Source organism: Aethina tumida, chromosome 5, assembly GCF_024364675.1.
Source record: "Aethina tumida isolate Nest 87 chromosome 5, icAetTumi1.1, whole genome shotgun sequence".
NCBI classification, from domain to species: Eukaryota; Metazoa; Arthropoda; class Insecta; order Coleoptera; family Nitidulidae; genus Aethina; species Aethina tumida.
In genome coordinates this window covers 27762524-27784802 of record NC_065439.1, presented here as the reverse complement: position 1 = coordinate 27784802, position 22279 = coordinate 27762524, and the positions used below count along the sequence as shown (strand labels likewise).

At 32.8% G+C, this 22279-nt stretch overlaps 6 protein-coding genes across 7 annotated transcripts; 2 read left to right on the top strand and 4 right to left on the bottom strand.

The window, feature by feature from the left end:
• The first annotated feature begins 2 nt into the window (after positions 1 to 2).
• LOC109604528 (pickpocket protein 28) lies at positions 3 to 3665 on the top strand. Its single transcript, XM_020021062.2, has 11 exons — positions 3 to 906; positions 964 to 1075; positions 1133 to 1409; positions 1461 to 1514; positions 1566 to 1748; positions 1807 to 1928; positions 2546 to 2806; positions 2857 to 3133; positions 3193 to 3246; positions 3302 to 3487; positions 3538 to 3665. Exons 1-11 carry the CDS (start codon positions 260 to 262, stop codon positions 3663 to 3665), a joined length of 2301 nt encoding a protein of 766 aa, XP_019876621.2. The 5' UTR covers positions 3 to 259.
• Positions 3666 to 5065: 1400 nt separating this feature from the next.
• On the bottom strand, positions 5066 to 7850 carry LOC109604527 (nose resistant to fluoxetine protein 6-like). Its single transcript, XM_049967460.1, has 10 exons — positions 7628 to 7850; positions 7190 to 7386; positions 6925 to 7139; positions 6615 to 6876; positions 6232 to 6561; positions 5992 to 6182; positions 5615 to 5940; positions 5409 to 5551; positions 5238 to 5352; positions 5066 to 5183 (listed from the first exon to the last, which is right to left on the bottom strand). Exons 1-10 carry the CDS (start codon positions 7758 to 7760, stop codon positions 5146 to 5148), a joined length of 1950 nt encoding a protein of 649 aa, XP_049823417.1. The 5' UTR covers positions 7761 to 7850; the 3' UTR covers positions 5066 to 5145.
• Positions 7851 to 10326: 2476 nt separating this feature from the next.
• Positions 10327 to 11591, top strand: LOC109604525 (doublesex- and mab-3-related transcription factor A2-like). The gene is made up of 2 exons (XM_020021061.2): positions 10327 to 10491; positions 10867 to 11591. Exons 1-2 carry the CDS (start codon positions 10327 to 10329, stop codon positions 11491 to 11493), a joined length of 792 nt encoding a protein of 263 aa, XP_019876620.1. The 3' UTR covers positions 11494 to 11591.
• Positions 11592 to 12181: 590 nt separating this feature from the next.
• LOC109604524 (chromaffin granule amine transporter-like) lies at positions 12182 to 14080 on the bottom strand. The gene is made up of 6 exons (XM_020021060.2): positions 13969 to 14080; positions 13529 to 13795; positions 13214 to 13477; positions 12893 to 13162; positions 12470 to 12840; positions 12182 to 12413 (listed from the first exon to the last, which is right to left on the bottom strand). The coding sequence occupies exons 1-6, from the start codon at positions 14066 to 14068 to the stop codon at positions 12327 to 12329; spliced, it is 1359 nt and encodes a 452-aa protein (XP_019876619.2). The 5' UTR covers positions 14069 to 14080; the 3' UTR covers positions 12182 to 12326.
• A 438-nt stretch (positions 14081 to 14518) lies between these two features.
• Positions 14519 to 17795, bottom strand: LOC109604523 (protein bride of sevenless). Of its 2 annotated transcripts, none has more exons than XM_049967426.1 (4): positions 17126 to 17795; positions 16731 to 16882; positions 15275 to 16648; positions 14519 to 15222 (listed from the first exon to the last, which is right to left on the bottom strand). In XM_049967426.1, the coding sequence occupies exons 1-4, from the start codon at positions 17671 to 17673 to the stop codon at positions 15104 to 15106; spliced, it is 2193 nt and encodes a 730-aa protein (XP_049823383.1). In that variant the 5' UTR covers positions 17674 to 17795; the 3' UTR covers positions 14519 to 15103. The 2 variants fall into 2 exon arrangements, with proteins under 2 accessions (XP_049823383.1, XP_049823382.1); XM_049967425.1 differs by having other exon boundaries at positions 15279 to 16648.
• A 1425-nt stretch (positions 17796 to 19220) lies between these two features.
• LOC109604534 (retinol dehydrogenase 12) lies at positions 19221 to 21464 on the bottom strand. Its single transcript, XM_020021069.2, has 5 exons — positions 21206 to 21464; positions 20321 to 20529; positions 19935 to 20258; positions 19547 to 19875; positions 19221 to 19497 (listed from the first exon to the last, which is right to left on the bottom strand). Exons 2-5 carry the CDS (start codon positions 20499 to 20501, stop codon positions 19306 to 19308), a joined length of 1026 nt encoding a protein of 341 aa, XP_019876628.2. The 5' UTR covers positions 20502 to 20529; positions 21206 to 21464; the 3' UTR covers positions 19221 to 19305.
• Positions 21465 to 22279: the final 815 nt, after the last annotated feature.

The following is a 22279-nucleotide window of genomic DNA, read 5'->3' as shown; positions in this document are numbered from 1 at the left end:
AAAATTTTTATTGAATATAATCATAATATGTAATTTAGTGTTTTTCTACCCTATCGGAAAATAATTTATTACAAATAAATGCAATACATACTTATTATTTATTCAGATATATCCTCCCACAAAAGAAATGCGTAATATAGGTTTGAATAACATAGCTATTAGTGGACAATGGAACAAATTCATATTCAAGCATCAAATCACCTAATTGTAATTACAGTTTCGAAAACCATAAACCAGTGAGTTATTGTTAGTTACTGAAATGGCAAAAAAGCAAGTCAAATCTGGAAAATTTTTTTCCAAGCCTCAAAGTAAACTCAATTTAAAATTAAAAGAGTCATCAAGATGTCAAATTTTCACGGATTTCATTAATCATTACTTCAGCATGAGCACCATCCATGGATTTTATCACATTGCAGCACCCCGAAGACATCCGGTGGAAACGGTGATTTGGACTGGGGTGGTGATAGCGGCAGTATTTGGTACCTATAAGGTAACCTCTGTGACAATCGCTCGATACACCCAAAGTCCTACTGTAATCTCCATGGAAAGAGACAGATTTTCTTGGAATACTTCATTCCCCGCTGCTACGATTTGCCCAACCTTTAAAGTTGATGAGGATAAGTTAGATATTTATGTTGAGGAATCGTCGGCGAAGAACAAAACTTACTTCAAATTGTTCCTTCGGTCTTTGGCGGAGGCAGGTTATTCGACTTTTGACAAAGTGTTACCCTATGATGACTTAGATCCAAAGGATTATTTAGATCTTGTTTTAAAATTGAAGTTCAGCTTTAAACCTTCAGTCACAAATTCAGGCACTGGCAGTCAATTCTATTTAAAACAATTGATTACAGAGATGGGGATTTGTTATAGTTTTAATTCTGAACTAGCAGTTTATAATTCACCCAAGTAATATGACCCAAATGTAACCATAAATCAATTAAGTATACGATTATGTTTTTTCAGTTATTGGAAGGCAGAAAGATGGGACTTGGTAGAAACTAATGACATATTTTATGTTAATCCATTAGACGGTGAAGTCTTTGCCAATGTTATAAATATGTCGACTGGTTTCGAGGTAAATTTTATCATTAAAGTCACAACTATTGTCTTAAGATTCATATTGTTTCAATAGGTCTTTATTCATGGCCCCAACGAAGTAGCTGATGTGGCAAGTAAAAAGATAGTTTCACCAAATGGTTATTTTCTTCAGTTGTACTTATCAGGAATGACCATTTTCAGCACTGACAATACCAGAAATTTAAATATTCATCAAAGAAAATGTAGATTTTCTCATGAAAGTAATCTTCGTCATTCGCCAGCTTATTCATATGTACTTTGCAGGATAGAATGCAGAATGGCAATGGCTCATAAACTTTGTGGTTGTTTACCTTACTTTTATAGACCATTAGGTAAGTAATTAAGTAAGTAAAGGTTCAATTTATTTATATTATACTTCTCAGATGGTGACAAAATCTGTAACGTAGAAGGAATGCATTGTTTGGCACAATATAAAGGTACTTAAGTTTTCCAACACATTTGGATTTTAGCTAAAAGTGATATTTTAGAGCAACTGATTCTTCTTCAAGGTGTGTGTTCATGTTTGGCTAATTGTGATGAAGTAAACTACATTGTTGAAGACATGGATACTAGAGAATGGTTTTTGGGTTCTAATTTGCAATGGGGACTAAAGGAATATCCAAAAATGAGGCTTAAAAGGGACATCATATTTGGTTTCTCAGATTTTCTGGGTATAAGATTCCTTACTCGTAAATGATGGCAAAAAAATATTTTTTTATTTTATTTTAGTGTACATAGGAGGTATGGTAGGATTGTTTTTAGGCTGCAGTGTTTTGAGTGTTATGGAAATTTTGTATTTCTTTACACTGAGACTTTATTGGTTTGTTATTAAATATGGAAATGAAACTAGGGCAAAGAAATAATCAACCTATCGGATATGTTTATTGTTTGAATCGACACAAATATGTAACTTTGTATAGAAATATAGTTTGAACTTTTATAAAGCTTTTATTATTTTAAATCATGCAACTTGACTATTAAAAATCATCACATAATGTTCTTGTATTTACGTTAGCCTTTAGTAATGTTCTTTCAGCTATTAAGGAAGATGAGACTAAAATATAAGACATCATTTAAATACATAAAGTCATACTTTAAACAAAGCTCAATTGCTGTCTTGCATTTTAGGCATTCAAAGGTTTACCCCTTGGAAAAACTGTTCTTCTCACTATTAGCAGCATTGTTATTTATAACAGTGTCCATAATAATTTCTGCCACACTTACCAGATATTTTAGCAACCCAACTGTAATCACAATTGAAAGGGATCATTTTAATTGGAGTACTAATTTTCCTGCTGCCACAATATGTCCTACATCCAAGATCAACAGAGAACTGGTCGATTATTTTGTACAGTTCTCCACAGTGAGTAATAAAACACTTTTGAAAGAATTCATGTTATCACTGGCATCAGGAACCTATGATAATTTTGAAAATATCCCATATATAGATGAAATTTTCGCTGAACAGTACTTAACTTTGCTGCAAGAGATGCAGTACATCTTCCAACCTTCATTTCAAACATCAGCTGGAGTAGCTTTGAAATTACAACCAGTAATTTCTGAAATGGGAATTTGTTATACCATTAATTCCAACATGGGTGTTTATAATAGTCCATCGTACTGGGAAAATGACTCGTGGAGTTTGTTGGAGAAAAAGGAAGTATTCAAGGTGCATTATTTGGATGGTGAAAGCTTCATTAATGTTATAAATATCACATCAGGTTTTAAGGTATACCTTGTATGTTACTTGGAAGTCAGATTATATACATTTTTTTGCAGATTTACTTTCATGGACCAAACGAAGTTGCGGATATAGTCAGTAAGGGTGTGATATCTCCAAACGATCACTTCCTGCAAATACGACTTAAAGCACTGTCTATAGTTAGCAATGAGGGGATTAAAAGTTTGTCGGTGTCACAAAGAAAATGTCGATTTCCGGATGAAAGTAACTTACCCCATTCACCAGTTTATTCTTATGTTTTGTGTAGGATGGAGTGTCGAATAACTTTGGCACAGCGACTGTGTGGTTGTATTCCACATTTTTATAGAAAATTAGGTTGGTTGCTAAAAGATTTGATCTGTTGAAATTTTATTTATTAAGGGGCAATTTTTTAGATGGTGAAAAAATATGTAATGTCAATGGTCTACATTGTTTAGCAAAATATAAAGGTACCAAGTCTCAATTTGTTTAAAAACAATTTATAAATATCTTATTTTTTTGTAGAACGTTTGATTCTCGTTAAAGGGGAATGTAACTGTCATGCAAATTGTGACGATGACAATTATTATCAGGACGAAATTGTAAGAAAAAAATCAATCCAAAATATTTCGGAATTAAGGTGGAGCATTAGAAATTATCCAAATATGAGATTGAAAAGGGATGTCATCTTTGGTTTTACTGATTTATTGGGTAATATAAAACACACAACACCAATTGAAAAACATTTTTTCCATTTTCAGTTAATTTAGGAGGAATGGTTGGATTTTTCTTAGGATGCAGCATATTAAGCTTTGTAGAGATATTGTATTTCTTTACTTTAAGGTTATATTGGCACAACAAGAAGGGAATCAATCGAATTAAAAAATAAATTCGCCACACTGTTTTGTATAATTAGATTTATAGAAAATACACAGGTAAATATGGCTTATTTTTAATTTTTTTGTTTATTTATTTATTTAGGGTAAACGCCATGCGCTTAGGGTAGGATCAGGTATTTTTTTGTCGGAAACTCCTGTAAGACCGAATTTTGGGTGGTCCAGGAATGACATCTGTTATGCAACAATCTAATGGACTTGTGTTTGTTTTACAAGCTGACAGTAATACGTCACACATCGTACACTGGATTCTGACTTTCCTGCTGAACGGCGCGACAACTAAAAGTTAAATCTCACCAATTTGAAATAATGGATACGTCCAATTAAAGAAAATTTCATAAATTTCACATAGAATTAATAATAAGTAGTTCTTTATATTATTAATTTCTAAGAAATTAAGTAAGATTCCGTCACATCAAATAAGTCAAATTCATAAAAAAATTCTTATTCTCAGACTAAAAATAATAAAATTTTGTATGTAAATTCATCAACATTTTCAAAATAATGAGGTGTCTTTCTTTTAGAATTAATGATCAACATAAACGAAGGAAAATATATAAAATATAATTATATACAATATAAAGTATTAATGATTGTTATTTTTTTCTAGCCTGTTGTAGTCGAGCTGTAGTAAGTAACATGTTGAATATATTCTGAAATTAGACCGATTTATTTGTGGTGAGTTACACAGTCAATTAGTGTTACAACAAATGTAAACTCTTCGGTCGTCAAAAACAACAAATATTTAATGAATCTATACTTACATTTGGCTAGAAACTGCTGCCCATCATTTAAACACATTGTTTTGAACGTATAAACACCGAATGCATTATTAATGGATCCACCATTCAACAAATCACAATTAAATTGTATTTTCTATTTATACGTACAATAACAATTTAATGGATAAATCTGATTAGGATTTTACTCACCAAGATTATATATATATATAGACTGAAAATATTTAATAATTGTTACATATAATACCTTAATGAAGAATGTGTAAAATTAAGTACCAGAAAAGGTACTCATTCAGATGGTCCAGAAACCTGTACCAAGACATGAATTTGTTTGTTGGTGTCGTTAAAAACGTAAATTACTTTTTTTAATATTTATATTATCGAATCAAATTTATCCTAACCACGTACTTTGCAAAAACAAATAGACACATCTTAAACAGTCACCGACTGCATATTTTCCATTATACACGTTGTGTGGTTATATTTAAGGATCAGATTTATATTGTGGGTGGCCTGTATATGCACATATGCACCGACCGATTCTAATGGGCTTTTGTTTATTTAAACCCGACTTAGTCATATCCGTATCATATTTAAAAAAAATCGGTGACACTTTTTATAAAGTGGACCCCTGCCTACAATGATACCGCACATATGCTTCGCTATCTTTATTCAAAGGAACTACAGAAAATATTTTCTGGACTAAATATTACATTGGTGTGAACTCACTTTTTTATTTATTGATGGGCATTGGTTTTACAGATTTTTTGGCTGAAATTTAAAGCTGATTTAAGTATAAAAAATACTTAATTCAATATAGATTACCCCTTTTCGGATTAAACATCATCGATGCAGCTGAGTTCATGGGGATTTCGAAAAATATGGTGAATAGAAACCCAAATATTGATACGATGGTGATATCAGCAACTGCATAATAAACCTATAAAGTATGACAATAGAATTGTGATGTGCATTATAAAAATCTAAAATACGTACTGCATTAAAATTGGAAAAATAGGTTGACACTTTCATATTTCCACCCATGGATAATTGAATAATTGTGTGAAACAGAAACATTGAATAAGATATTCTGCTAAATATTCTAAACATGTGTGAAGACAGAAAATGTTCTACAATTCCTACAAATAGAAAATAAAATATTTCAGTAAATTAATTGAATTAAATAATTAAAACAACTTTACCCCCATATCCATTCAAACATGCCCAAACAACCCAAGCTAAACAAACCGTCCAGGCAGATCTTGCAAAGGTTAAGTAACTTGCAGATTCCCAAACATTGTAGACGTGACTTTCAAGCTGAAACACTCTACTGCCCAAAATCGTTGCAATCATAATTACAAGAGAGGCAGTCCACAAACATAAATTAAGTGGTTTTGAGATTTCAATTTTTACACCCTTGGTTTTAAATATAAAGTATCCCAGACCAATTCCTATGATGTAGGGTGGAATTCGGACGTGAGGTTGAGTGTAATAATACTTGAAGTAGTCTGTCACCAATAAATGGTCTCTACAAAGCTAAAATAGTAAAACTGGGAATTGCAACAGTTTGGTGCTTTACGTTATGGGTAACATATCTCCTGAATACTCATTGGCCCAAGCCAAATAGAAGCCCACTGCAAAAAATATCCAGTAAAACACCACACAGTTAATTACTCCCAAAACTGGCCACTTCCATAAAGGATACAGCAAAATTGGGGAAAAATAATAAAACGGCATCTCACACGACAAGTACCAAGTCGGATAGTTACACTAAAAATACATACGTTGGAAAGAATAAGCAAAACACAATGAATTTTACCCAGAGTCCCGGATTAATGTAGCTCTGTACGTGTAGCAACGTGGACCACCAAAATAACTGACAATTCTGCTGGTGATTTACGTAAACATCATACATGAGCGTCCCGTCACCTAAAAACTGAACCAGGGTGCACCAAATCAGCACCGAAATGGCTAGAGGCGACGTAATCCTTAAGTATCTGTGAATGTAAAAGAGCCACAGGTTAAATTGGCCGGTTTTAGTTACTTGGTCGAAGAATCCCATGCCCAACAACATTCCGCTTATCATGAAAAAGGAGTCCACGCTGACGGTACTGCCGAGGATCAAGGAGCTGGGGTACTCCAAAATCCACTAGAAATAATTGTGGGTTTAGGATGTATGAATAAGTATTGGTAATTTGGTACATCCAAGACACTTAAGCTGTTGATAGTGGGATCAATCATGAACATAATGTATCTGTGGCCCAAAATTACATAGCAGGTACTCAAAAATCGTAGACCATGGATAAAATTGAATTCGGGCTGTATTATTCCTTTACTGATGATCCTTTTGTAGTTCGAGTATGCGGAGAACGTTTTAATGAACGAATGTTTTTCTACGTCTACCGATGTGTAGTCTAGGTATGCTGTTATTAAGGCAATAATAACAAACGTACCCAAAATTGCTCTAAAATTATTAAATTTATATTAAACCAACAAGATAATTAAAACTTACAGAACGATGTATTGTATTCTTCCCATTTGAGGTTTGTCAAAAACAGTATTGCAATAGTTTGAGTCCAGAGTTACTTTCAGTTCCAATCCAGTTGCCATTTCCATTATTCCTTTTTCAAAATGTTCGAGTATATCTTCAGTTGGACAACTGTGAGGTACGCATATTGACCACCTCAATTTTGCCTTCTCAACCAGTTCTTCAACTATTGAAAATCTCTGAAAAACTCCGAATTAATTTTTAGGCATCTAATTACAAACTCACTGACTTTTTTGGATACATTTCTGAATTCCACAATTTTTTCTATTAGTGATATACTGGGGGTTATTTTGATGGTGCAATGTTTTCCAAATATCGGTCCACTTTCGGTGTTGGCAAAAATTTCTAAACATTGTAAGTATGATCCAAATTCAAATAAATTGCCCAATAAAATTCCAGACTGCAGCTTTGATGATGAATCAAACACTAAAAGGTGTTTTTATAGTTATCGAAGCATTAAGAATAGTTTTGATAATTTATTGTAACAGTTTTACATACAATAAACATTATTTCATACAATTTAAATGACCATTGTCTTACTTTATAGTTATTTGAAGAAGATGAGCAGAACTCTTCTTCATTTTCAACCTTAGCTTTTGAACAAATTATAGTAGTACAGGATATTAAATATGTTACCGTCGCATAGTGTAGTTCAGAAGTTACTTACTTTTTAAGGCCCACGGTTCAAAAGCTCTGAGAGCTTTATTAAACTCTAAGGAGTGTTGAACACATTCATCATTTTTACTCTTTTTTAAAGCATAAAATCCTAAAACTTGGTTCATTAACAAACCTTGTTTCATGGTAAGTTTTATGGGATTGTATTTAGAAGTATCTTTTCCATCTTCTTGTAAAATGACTGTTTCCTGAACAATATTAGCAATAAATTCAGTAGATCCTTGATCATCAACATTGGGTTGATGTGTCGTTTCAACAATGTCATCAAGAGTTTTGAAATCAATAGTGTTTTGAAAATTAATGACATTTTCTTGAGTTACATTATCAGTAGTAGAACAATTGTTGATCAGGTAAAAAATTACAACAAACACACGACAAGTACTCATTTTTAACTCTCAGTATAAGTTTGAGACATTGGCTATTTATACGTAAGAAAAGGGCAAAGTTTTAAATAATACTACGTGTTGACATTTTAATGGTTATTTATTATCATCCTCCTGAAATTATAATAGACACCACTTAAGAAACTAGGTGCACGTCCATTACGACAGCCAATCATTCTAAGTTCATGTCCTAAGTAAAATACTTTTGTATCAACTAAATAAACATGTGTAATATTACACGTAACTGAAAGGAGGCGGTGTAAATGAATCGCATGCGATTCCATTGGCCGCGATTTGGTCCTTGTTCAGGGAGGCTGAATTTCAGCGGCGTTTCATTGGCTGAAATCGCGTCACGTGCGTCATCGGTGCTGAAACCTGAAAAATCTTCGTATCCATTGTGCAATTTTGTTCATTCAATCGAATTGTTATAATCGTTTAGTGGATACACGGTCGGGAGAAAAGTTTTGTCGTTGTCGTTGTTTTTTTGGTGAAGTAGAAAAATTTCTTTGTGGGTGACTTATAAAAAACATTGTTAAGTGGATCATACAAGTAAGCACACTATTATTAAAATTAATTTTAAAATCGATTATACATATGAAACACAATTATAAAAAATACTAATATATTTATAAATATCTAAAAATTCATACACATAACTGGAATATAAGAAATATTAATTGAAACAATTAAGATTAAATTAAAAAAAGTAAGTACCTTTCTATTTAAAAATACATTACATTAATATTAGTTAAACTGTGTAAATAAATTTAAATTGGACTTATTTTTTTTTAATTATAAATATTATTATATAAAAAATAAAATAACATTTGTTACATATTTGTTTTAACAGTTTTTGTTAGTTAAATGTATGTGTAAATGTATTATGTAAATTTATAAATATTTTTAATTTGATTGTATTTAAAAGTAAATATCTAAATTTAAAATAATGTTCTTTAAAGTAGGTACAACAAATAAAAACGTCCTTTATTTTATTATATATAATTGACATTTAATTTTTAAACAAATTCCTCCTCAAAACATTTTATTCACATTATTTTGTTACTATTCAAGACATTTATATCATTTTGCTAACAATTTATTTTAATTAAGTCTTTATCTTAAGTTAAGTATCATGACTTATTTACGTAGAATAAAGTTATATTTATAAATTTATAATTTAATTAATTTCATTATTATTTTTCACAATAACTATAATTAAAAAAATAAAATAATGTACTTTAAAGTAGATACAAAAAATAAAATTAGAAAAGTAAAATAAAAATAAACATAATTTATTTCATTATATATAATTGACATTTAATTTTTAAACAAATTCCTCCTTAAAATATTTTATTTATATTATTTTGTTACCATTCTGTACATTCATATCATCTAACAATTATTTTATTTAAATCTTTATCTTAAGTAAGTTTTATTATGACTTATTTACGTAGAATAAAGTTATATTGATAAATTTATAATTTAATATATTTCATTATTATTTTTTGGAATAATAAGTAGTTGAAAATAATAAAAAATAAAATAATAAAAGTAAAATAAAAATAAACATCCATTCAAGACATTTACCATTCAAGACATTTATATAATTTTGTCTTTGACTTAATAAGTAATTTTTATTATGATTTATTTACGTACAATAAAGTTATATTTATAAATTAATTTTATTATTATTTTTTTACAATAATTAGTAGTTCCTTTCTATTAAAATATTTATTTTCATCTACCAAGTAAGATACATATTAAAAATATTAAAATATATATAGGGTTAAATTTATTATTACTTCCAACGTCAATTTTAAATTAATTAGATTGTTCATATAAATTACTTGATAAACGGTTCAGGAGTATAGTTGGTTGTGTTGTTTTGGTTGTAGCTCTTTAAAAATGGAATAACAAGTTAATTTACTTGATTATTTCAGACTGAAATTCTCTAAAGCTTTATTAAATATATTTTTTTTTGTTTGAAAATTGACTTTGAAGTAGCAAAAAGGTGTCTTTTTTGTCTAATTGTAGTATAACCTTTTAATTTAATTTTTTCCAATTTTTAATTAGTATTTTGTAATTTATTTGCTAATAATCTAATAAATCCAAGCTAGTTATTATTAAATATTTAAATTTATTTTTTAAATATATAAGATATATTTACTCACAACCAAGATTTCATTATTTAACCTTAAATATATTATCAATATCTTTTGAATAACAATTTCCTTAAAAGAAATTATGACATTATGATTATGTGGGAGTTTTCGGTAACAAAATATTAACATATTGTTTATTTTTCAGAATGTTGTCAAGTAACCGGTCGGCAAGGGTTCCAAAATGTGCCAGATGTAGAAATCACGGTATGATTTCAACACTGAGAGGCCACAAAAAGCAATGCATCTATAAAAATTGCTCCTGTACAAAATGTGGTCTCATCAAAGAGCGACAACGTATCATGGCTGCACAGGTAAATTATTACAGATAACCCAATGAATTTTTATTTTTGAAAATGCTGTAAATTTATCCACTTGCTGTGATTAAATATCTGTGTGTGGAACATGTGTTGGCTACCACTGTTGTTGACTTTGGGGTTGCGGCACAAGCTGAAAAAGGCTATCAGATTTGCCAATGATTACCAATGTAGATATATTTATTCAAGAGACACTTGATACTCTCCTAATGGAATATCGATCAATTTATTCAAACCGAGCGCCACTGACAGAACGGTGTCACGTTTCTGTTTAATATTAAGCCAATAAATGTAGTGGGCAAAAAACGGACTAATCTATCCGGTGCCACGAGTGCTCCTTGAACACACACTGAAACATTAATTACGTTTTAGGTGGCCCTAAAACGCCAACAAGCCGCGGAAGATGCAATTGCCTTGCACCTCGTGTCGGCGGAAAGTGGAAGAAGCTACGACTATCTACCCCCGGGTCGAATATACGGGATGCAGGTCACCTCACCGGAGCCGGACGCTTCGGAGTCGGTGCCAGAACGTCCAGCACCACCGCAAGAGCCTCAGGAAGAGGTGGTCGTCAGTCCCGCGTCATTGGACATGCTGAGCAAACTGTTTCCGAACAAGAAACGCACCGTGTTGGAGTTGGTGTTGAAGAGATGCAACCACGACCTGTTGAAGGCCATAGAACACTTCAACATGAATCCCAGCAAAACCGAAAACGAATCGGACTCAAGTAGTGCTAAGGACGAACCTACAAGCACTTCCGCTTTCAAACCGGTCGGAAGTGGCTCCTCCAAGCTTTTGACCAAAACTTTAGCTCCATCTCATGTGAACAGTCCTTCGTTCATAGCCAGCAACAAGGTCTTCATGCACAGATTCTATCCGTTCTTACCCTTGTTTAATCCGCAGCCCTTGGGGTGCCAACCCGTCTTGCCCAACCCCGTTTATGTGCCAGGTTTTTGCGAGTGTGAACAATGCAACAATTATTTAATTAATAGTAAAATGTAAGTCGTGTATTGATGTGTATTGGATGGATACCTTTGTGTATTTAGAACTGGTGATATTTGTTTTATGTTTTGTAAATATATGTGTTGTTAATTAATAAATTATTGTGATCAAAAAGCCAGATATATTTAATTATTTCATTTACCATACTAGATTAAAGAGATTTGTTTTTTCTCAATTCCTCTGCGTGTGCCTGGCGGTCGTATTACGTGCTGAATGTTTTAAATCTGATCTAATATCGGGGTGGTTTTGTTTGGTTTTTGCGGCAAACAGTTACCCCCCTAACTGGATTACAAGTTAGCATTGGAGCCTGAATCCACTTGCTTTAACTCGATCTCAATGTTTGGACAGTAAGTTAAGACGGATCTCCCGTGTTTATTTGCCATTTAGTGAGGCGACGGTCCATGTGGAATATTTTTACAACCCCAACACGCGTGGATTGCTAATAAAGAAATTCCCTAATTTTGTTTTCATTAGGGTAATTGTTATTTATAGCGTTCCTATGGATTTTGATTTAGGAACAGATATATAAATGCTTTCGTTTTGAACACTTTTGTAGCTTTCAATAAATAGTTTCTTTGGGGAAGAAAGAACAAATAAATGATATAATAATATTTAATATTTGCATAAATATATATTAGTAAAAGATAATCCACGAAAGCAGTAAGAAGTTCTTTTGAAAGGTTAAATATCTACAAATGATTCTATTTAATTAATATGTCTAATCTAGTAATACTTATTCTATTATAAGTATAAAGCAGAAAATGTTTTATGATTTTTTGAAACATTTCCTCTTCAACTGGGTCCATGTCATAAAGTAGACAAATTGTTATAATTTATTTCCATTCATCTGAAGTATTAGTGTTTTCAAAACTTGAATATGAAGATACCACATCTTCACCCAACAATTGGGATCTATTTTCCTGAAACGTAAAGAAATCAATAGACACTTGTACAATTTATGTACACTCAATTTTACCTTATTCTTTTCAAGTTCCAACAATAAGGGGCAAAATAATAAATTCATAAACCCAACAATTCTAATTAGCCATGGAAATCCAAACACTCGAACAGCTTCACCTCCTAAAAGAGGACCAAAGGAATAAGCCAGACTAACAGAAGCTTGTTGTAAAGCATAAACTGGACCATACTGAGAGCTGCCCCTGCTGTCAACCAGATTAGCCAGTAATGGCACCAAAACAGCATCCACAATTCCAACACCCAACCCAAGACCGAAGTGTGGAATTGCCAGTTGGAATAAATTATTGGCAAGTGGCAAAGCGCAGCAGCTCAAGCCTGTTAAAACCATCGCACTTATTGTGGTTCTCCATGGTGCCACTGGTAATAATGCTGCAATAAAATAAAGTATACTTGTTGTTTCGTCTGACTTGTTCGTTGTTACCAGCAAAATGTGAGCCAATGAAGTAACCAATACTATCTGGAATAAATACAGCTCCCAGTTGCCATTTCGATGGCGGTGGATTCAGATGACCTAGAAGCCAGATTGGCACACAAGGTTCTAAGATCGCCATCGATGAAGTGCATATACATATAGCACCGGTTATAATCAAAGTTGACTTATCTCTGAGCAAGTTAATCCAATCGTAATAGCTTGTTTGCACATCTGGTAACTCATCCATATCATTTTCTTGAAGTAATGTTATTTGAAGCACTAAAATTAATTATTATTAGTTATTAATTAAAATTAATTAAATATTATTACCAATGCTAATACTGATGAAGAAAGCTATCATCAGAAACGGAGCTGCCTTGCCCATCAGTTCATAAGCTGCCCCACCTAACGGATAACCAATTAAAACACCCAGAGCAATGCCTCCAAAAGCCAAGGGCATAAATTTAAACCTTAAATCTTTGGGCACATTTTTGGCTAGAATGCACATTCCACTCACTGCTATGGCGGCCGAAGAGCTACCGTGGAGGGCTCGTGCCAAAACTAAAATTCCGTAGGAGTTTCCATATGCAAACACTGAAAATAATGTGTTAATTTACGAATATATACGAGGCACACTAAGCTTACAAATTGCTGCCAGTAACATATTGCAGGATCCCAAGAGCAAAGGTATGTTACAACCAAGTACTTCGATTAGATATCCGACGATTGGTGTAAAAGCCAATTGTACGAAGGCTTTGGAAGCAAGCAAGGCTCCCAACGGTCCATTGTCGTCCTCCAAGGTTTCGTATTTTCTTTGGAGGGGACTCAAAGATGCGGGACCGAAGTGGGAATTCTCATCTGCCACAGTCACATTTAAGACGTTGGAGAAGAGATAATCCGGGATGATTGGCACTAAAATATTAATTGTACTTGTACTGAATTGATCTTCTTAAATATTTACTGGAAATAATTGTCTTTCAAATAATATTAATAAGACAATAATTTTCCTTATTGTATGATTACATGCAGCTTCAACTGTGATAGACAAAGGCATTACAACACACAAATTTTTTTATATAACTCACCCACAACAGTTAATAAAACATTATCCAACAGGAACGATAAATACACAATAACAAAAACCAAAATATTGCTGTCTCTCAACACGTTCAAAATTCCTTCCATCCTGTAGGAATGTGCGGCCTCAACTGTTGAATGTACCTTTTCAGGATGCCGTGGTGGTAGCATCTGTTGCTCCTGAAAACTGATTACGGACAATAAATTGCCAGGAGTGATTCTCAATGAGAAATTTGCAGCTCGAGTGGAAAACCACGGCAGTAAACTCGTTATCTGCCCCATACAGGCACAGGGACACCGGGAGGACAAATGGAAAATGAAATTTTACACATCGTATATTTATTGTAGCAGTACAGGGAAATGTTAATGGAGTATGAATATTTAACAGAAATTTGTGAGTGAGTTATTTATATTTGAGTTAATTTTTATGTTTTGCTTGGCTTAATCCTTCAAAAGCAGTAAAAATTTGAGGCAAAATTGAAAATAATCATATTTAAGATATTTTTATAAATAAAGATGGAAGCTGAAGATGTTACTTTGTATAATAAAGATCAATAATGTTGTTAAAGTATGTTTATTCAGATTAATTACCACTGGGATACAGATATTTTATACATTGTAACAATATTAATTGTATCTTAAATGTTCTAATTACTTATTATATTGAATTCACTGAACATATTTAATATTAATATAATATTAACAATAAATATGTGTAATATGGTTAACACAGTATTGTATGCACTAGTTTTTCTTAAACATCTTAAGAGCTTAATGCTAGTTTTACTTGTCATCTTCATAAAATGAGCAAAACATTTATTAACTATTAAACACAGAAAATGCCCTCAAAGAAAACATCAAACAGTGAAGAGAACTTAATATTAAATTGATTTGGTGCTACTGGGATGCACCTCTATGTCTTCTTCCTCATTAAAATATGCCCAAACTACTATTTTCATCATTTAATTCCCATCACATCGTAAATCGTTACTGACCCAGTTCATCGGCATTGCACACAAAAAACGGAAACGCAGAAAAAATGTAAAATCAACACATTTAATAAATAGAACTCGAGGTAAAATCTAAAATCTCGTCACTTTGTCCGTACTTAGCGGACTGTCACAACGGAAGTCAATATCATCATCATCCGGCAGCGTTGGACAGGAATACAGATCCGGCTGCTGTATTGTTGTGCCTACGACTCCCGCTCTGGCGACGTTGACTGCGTTTATGGCTGCCACATTCACGCAATCGTAGACGGGCTAAAATAGTACAAAATTAATTCGTAAAGAAATTCGATGATCAACAATTTACCTACTTGCGTGTTTGCTCTGTAGATATCGATGGCACTGGTCGCCGTGGCCAGCGAGGGCAGCCTGCTCGTGATTTTATCCCTGGCGTTGGCAATCGTCATTAGATAAGTCCTGGGGATGAAGATGCTTCCGAGGAAGATGCTGGCCGTGCTCACGACTCCGAAGCACAAAATGGGCTCCTTCCAGTTGTGGCCCATGCAACAATACAACGGGAGCCAAAAGCACCAGACGATTGTGGTCAGACAAATGGCGATTACGAAGTACTTCCCTTCACGATAGTTCCTCTGGCATTTGTAGATCAGGGGGCAGAGGCACAGCAGCAACATCAGCAACATGATGTCGTAGGACATGAAGAAGATAAACGTGTACCCTCTGAAAAAGTCGGCACATCTACCGATAATTTGAATGCTAAGAGCTATTTGGACTCCGAATATGAAGAGGCACAAGAAAGATTGCACGCTTCCTGATACGTGTGACATGAAACCGATTTCTTTGGAGGCGGAAGCCAACAAAATGCATCTTGACAAAAGAAGAGAGTAGGCCAGGGCGTAGGTTAGTGTTACTGCCAACGCTTTTAGAAGACACACCACGTCTCTGGCGGTACCTGATGTGACGTTGACGCAGAATGGCAGAACGGACAAGAACATAAGCATCACAGCTATGAGTAGGGTTATGGTTAGCGTCGGATTGCCTTCCAGAATGTCTCTGCGGCAGATACTTATAAGAATGAAGCTTAGAATGGCAATGCAGAACAAAATGCCTAGGACAGACAAGGAAAGGAACGCGTACACCCACGCGTCGGTTCTAATGATGATTTGTGAGAAAATTGTTTCTGATATCATTTCTTGATTCTCCAGGTAACTTTCTAGGTAGTTTTTACAATTGTTTATACAATAATTGGCATTCTCCTTGCAGTATTCTATTGTTTCGTTGTGCAGTTCCAAATTTTCCTGTATTACAGAGACATTATGGACGAACCACTTCCCAGTCAAGAAATTGAAAGTGAAAACTTTGGTTAAGGGAAGTAGAAAGTTGTTTTTGGTCAAGCTCTCCGTGTCGTTGTTGACATCCACAACATACACGTTGTACACAAAGTGTTCTTCTAAAGGTTGTATCTTCAAATCATCTAATATTTCCGAAGGTGGGTACGTCCTACGTGGAAAATCGTTATTGAATTTGCTCCTGAGGCAATTTAATTTGTAAAATGTGTCATTGCAATTTTCCTTCAGGTAATCACCAATTGTGTAAGCAAAGTTTAATAAAGGACTTGCTATGTCGAATAGTTGAGGAGTCAACTCTACATTTGTTGTTTTCTTAAAATTCTTTGATAGTGGAGTGTAGTTAGGAATGATCACGTAAGAATCAGTTGGCAAACCTAAAATTAGAGTGTTATCATTTACTGAAATTATTCATTTGATGTATGACTTTAAAATTTTTCATGTTAAAGACTTTCCTACCTCTTGGCACCGATCCATCCGTTGGTACTATTAATATATTATTATAAGAAATCTTATCTTCAGTTTCATTTATAAAACTATGAATTTCTTCATTATTTCCAAAAAACACCACAGTGTCTGATGATATGTTATAGTTTGTGTGATGGTTTCTCCTGTAACATTTTTTATTTTTGAAATTATATGTATAGTTAAAGAATTGTGAAGATATTTATAAACTATATATGTGAAGACTGATCAAAAAATTTATTTTAAATAACAGAAGAAAAGTATTTTGTTTTAATTAAATCATACATTACTCATGGAAAATTGTATTAGTCATTAGAAAATTAGACTTCCTGGTGTAAACCTTTTTTATAAATAATTTACAAGGGAAAGGTGTGATGAGAATAACGTACCTTAATGTAAAATAATTGTTGACACATATAAATTTTCTGGTTGTAAACGTATAAAACTCACTTAAAATCCTTTCGTTATCAACTATAACAGTTACATTTTGATACCAGTTCATCATGCCCAAAAATTCCACTGCACTTTTCACCATATGCTTATAGACTTTTGGTAAAGTTGTTGTTTTTATACCCAGAACATCACTTAACTCTTCCACTTGTAAATCAAGCCTTTCTTCACTGATCAATCCGACAAGATAATTCTCTTCACTGCTGTTATACATATTGAAAACAGCATTAATGGAGTCTTTTTGCGTACAAGTTTGTATCACACTGAGGCCAAACTTCAATGGATTGGTAACTTCTAAGAAGTTGATCCTTTGCGTAGTCCAAATGGCGGCATTCACAAGACTTTGGGTGTTGAAGGACACGTCCGAAGTCCTGTTCCTGCACCCGTTCACCATCAAAACAACATTAACGTCACTGCTATCCTTGTACAGGGCTTGGGCCAACAAAGGGACGACGCAAAGGCACACTACAAACAAGTTCACGAACATTTTAACACTGGCCGATGTTCAGAACGTGTTATGAATTAGTCGGGGTCAGCGTGGATCCTGCCTCCTTCCTGCTTCCGTTTTCTGACTGAATGCACCAAATTCAAAGTGGACGAAGTGTGACATAGTCCGCGGCGAGACCACGTTAGACACAAACACTACCCTACTATGGGTTCGCGTGAGTCAGTTGTTTTAAATGATTGCTTGGTAACGAATCGATACAAACTTTTTAAGTACGCGGGGTACACAGGTAAGATTGCCAGTAATTCATATTCAAACTGGGGGCTTGTGGAAAATCGATCCATTCGATGGCTGTTTTGCCCAATACACGTGTTTGGTCGTGATGTAAGAATCAGCACACCCTTAAAACGTATCCATATTGAAAGACTGACTTGTTCATGATGTAATCGAGTTTTTTCCACAGTCAGTGGGTCTATAATCAGCCCATAAAGATTTTAAATGAATAATCTTTTTGTTAATTGTTTAAAAATATAAATCTATATTGGTAGATGATTATAATTAGTTTCATGAAGTGTTTAGAAGAGTTAATCATCTGTACAACAACAACAAGCAAATTATTAGAAATTCGTTAACTTTCCAATTTTAATGATTTATGAATGTAATGCATTTTATTATTAATATACATATTGTTAGTATTTTTATTAAATTATTTTTATTTTTATTTAATTATTGTTATTTTTCAATATAAATGACAAAATATAAATAAATACTTGTACTTAAAATAAGAAATGTCTAGTTAATTATAATTTCTACTTTGCCTTAAATATAATTTATTAAAAAGATTTAAACATTTAAGTAATAAATGGTTAAACTAAAATTAGAAAGTATGAAAATATTTAAAAAACTCTTTTCAATTGTTTATTATCTTACAAGAGAACATGATTTAAGACAGGAGTCAATTGTCTATATTTTCTCGGCATACATATAGATTGTAAAAAAACACTTCATAAATCAATACCTCAAACTAAAATTAGAAAGTAAGCATTTATAATTTTATCCGAAATAACCCACATCAAACAACCACTTTTTAAAAATCAATATGTGTGTTATCTAAAGCTATTAGTGATGAGTTATTCTAAATAACTATATTTTTAATTATAATATATAGGATTTAGGGTTAAGCAATTAGGAAGGCATAAGTCAGTAAAATTATATTCGGTCACATATGTAAGTGTGGCTATCTAATTCTACTAAATTGAAAGGAATTAAACATAATTTGAAACCTTTCAACGGTTAAACTTATTATGTCGGTGGAAACACTCGATACGTACAGATAATAGTTAAGAAGACCCTGAAAAGTTTAACGTGTAATCGATACATTTTAAATGTATGTAGGAATCAATTTCTAATAGACTAAATTGTAATTTGTCCAAGAAACATTCGTGACTGGGACATATTGAAAATGTATGATGCACTCTATCTTGACAAAGCTTTTCTGAATTACTGTCTTTGTTTGCCATGTATAATTACAAAGTCGTTGAACAAACAGTTGTGGTAAGGATTAATAATAAAATATTTTTAAATCTATAACAAAGTAATATATTTAACTTTAATGACAACACAAAAATCTAAAAAATATAAATTATAAATATGAATTAATCCCATAGTTAGATTCTAAATTTTCTCCTCCTCCTTCAGCTGAACCAGTTTCTCAGTTTCTTCCCAAACGTCGGCACAGAATTTCTTGTTCCACGCCCCAGGTGGCAGAGGGAAGCTCCTGCAGTCCCAGAAGTGCTTTCCGGTGACCCCCGCCATCTTGTTTGAGCAAGCTAGGTGGATGGTAGTTTGAGCTCCTTCCTCAACCGACTAAAACAACCTGTGATTGAAAATGTACATCAAAATGTTCGTTCTTTACCTTTCCATAGATGTAGACAACTGTGGCTTTGAAAATGTTGCTTAAAGTTTCCAGCCCCAATAACCTGGCCGACTTGTTATAAATATCGGTGAAGACCAAGCCCGGATGAAGGGAGTTGGAAGTGACTCCTGAGTCTTTAAGTTTCTCGGCGAAACAATTTGCGGTGATGATGTTGCACAGCTTGGAGTTTCCGTAGATGAAGGACGTGCGGATGATGTTCAAAGGATGGTCTCTTACTGGGTTGAGGTTGGATAAGGATAAGTTGTTGACAAACGCCGATGCAGAGCTGACAAAGATAATCCTACTGGGTGCGGACTTCTTCAGCAAATCTAAAATAAACAACATAATTGTTACTAACACAACAATAATCGAGACAAATTAGTACTACCAGTGAGGAGATGAGTCAAAAGAAACGGCCCGAAGTGATTTATCTGCATGGTGACGTTAAGTCCATCGTCGGTGTGTTTATTCCCGGCCGTTCCGACTCCCGCATTATTTATCAGGATGTCCAGTCTGGATTCGTTGGAATTGATGTCTTTGGCAAACTTGCGGACGGATTGGAATGAGGACAAATCTAGATATTTGAGCACCACGTTGGTGTTGTTTGTGTGTTGTGTTATGCGGTTTATGGCTTTGGTGGCGTCCACTTTGTCCGCTATTATTACCCTGCATCCCCTCGAGGCCAGGGCCAGAGCTGTTTCGTAACCTATGCCTGTTTATTAAATAAACACGTATTAATCGTTATCATTTGTTTCAATTTCCATCCATTTTCACCTGTTGCACCTCCGGTAACAATGGCTGTTTTACCAACAAGACATACTTTGCTTCTGCATCTTCCCGATGAAAGCTTCTGGATGATCTTCAAAGCCACCAATCCGGCTATAGGCAATGTGACTGCAAGTACAGCAAAGGCCAGGTACTTCCACACCCAGTAGTACTGGTAGTGAATTATCATGATTTATGTTAAAATAAATCTTTTAATTCTGCAACAAAGGTGTTAAGTTGTATACGATGTGCATGTTTACGATGTAATTTCCTCATAAATAAACTCATTAAAGAGAGTTTAAACATGAAAGCCTATTTACGAACGCATTGAGTTGTAAAAAGTTTCCTATTCTACTTTCTACTTTCATCCAATATTATATTCAGGGATATCAGCAAATAAAGGACGTCGGCAAAGAACAAAATTGAAAATGTACTTGTATGGGTTGAAAATATCTAATAATAAATAAGTGCATAACAGGTTCCGTTGGAAAGTGTGTTTCTTGTAATTAGTAAATAAGTGTGTTTTCTAAAATAAATTGTTAATCAATACATCACATTTTTACTGCAAGTTAATTGGTTTTTAAAAAAATATTTTGTACAATAGTGTTTTTTATTTAAAATATATTTAATTTAAATATTTAAATATATATCTATATAAAATTATAAATTTTAAAATTAATGTTTCATATTATTCTTGAAATTTTATGAAAAATATGATGTATAATTAAATTTTAGTAATATAAATGAACATAATAATTCCTATAATTAATAAAGTAAAACAACATTAACAAATTTAATTAAAAAAATATAGCTACAATGATAGATAATATATTATAATTTTTATTGATAATGACTACTTACATCTTGATTGATTAACAATAAAATATATCTTACCTTATTATCTTAAATCAGTGTGATTTTCTTAACAGCCAAATTATTTTCTCGTTCTTCACCGGTCACCAGCTCGTTACTAACTGAGGAGGAAGAAAGGTCCGCGAAAGTCTTTAACGTATCGGATGGAAAGTTGGAAGGAATTGCTTCGAAACGGGACGTGATATCGAGTTGTAAAAATTACTCGCCGATGTGGGATGTCGAAGACGGTGCCGTTGGTTGCACTTGAAACTTTCATTGCCACAACGCGAGACAATCAACAAGACCTTGTTTCATGATACTTACCTTAATGCAATGTTTTTAAATGTGCTTGTTAATTATTTTGCAGTGGTTTGAGTTTTTAATTATTATCAATTTATATAATTACCCTCATTTCAAATTAAACAACTCTAATTTTAAGTTGTTAATAATACTTCTGTAATTTATTATCAACATTCAAGAAACAACTATTATTGCAATTTAAATAATAAATATAATAATAATCGTTTAATTATAAATATTAATTATAATCGTTTATTTCCTCTAAATTTATATCGACCTATAATTATTAAACTGAATTATTAATTATCTATAAAATTTGTAAAATCTCTACAATCTATGAAAAGTATGAAAACTATGAAATCTATAAAATCTATGAAATCTATGAAATCTATAAAAAATGTTGTGTAAAGTGTAGACTAATGAAGTATTATGAGGTTGAGACTCAACTTATGAGCATACCGTGAATACTGGGTTGCCTATATATCAGAATCAACGCAACAGATAATTTAAATTTGTTTGGATGTATTTCAATTTTTGGCGCTTCCGTTGATGATTTACTATTGTAAATTAAAATTTTACTTGCGTACTGGGATATATTAATTGATATAAACTATAGTTGACCAGGTTTTTGTGAACTTGAACTAGTATTAATTGTGGGTAACACATTTCAGGTATTTCTGAATGTTTTTGTGAACCATGGCGTCAGAAGTAGTTGCAAACATTATATTCATTAAAATACATCAAAAATAAATTCATTTAGTTACCCTGAAATTAGCGTTCACTATTATGAAAAAAATTGGTAAAGTTATATGTATT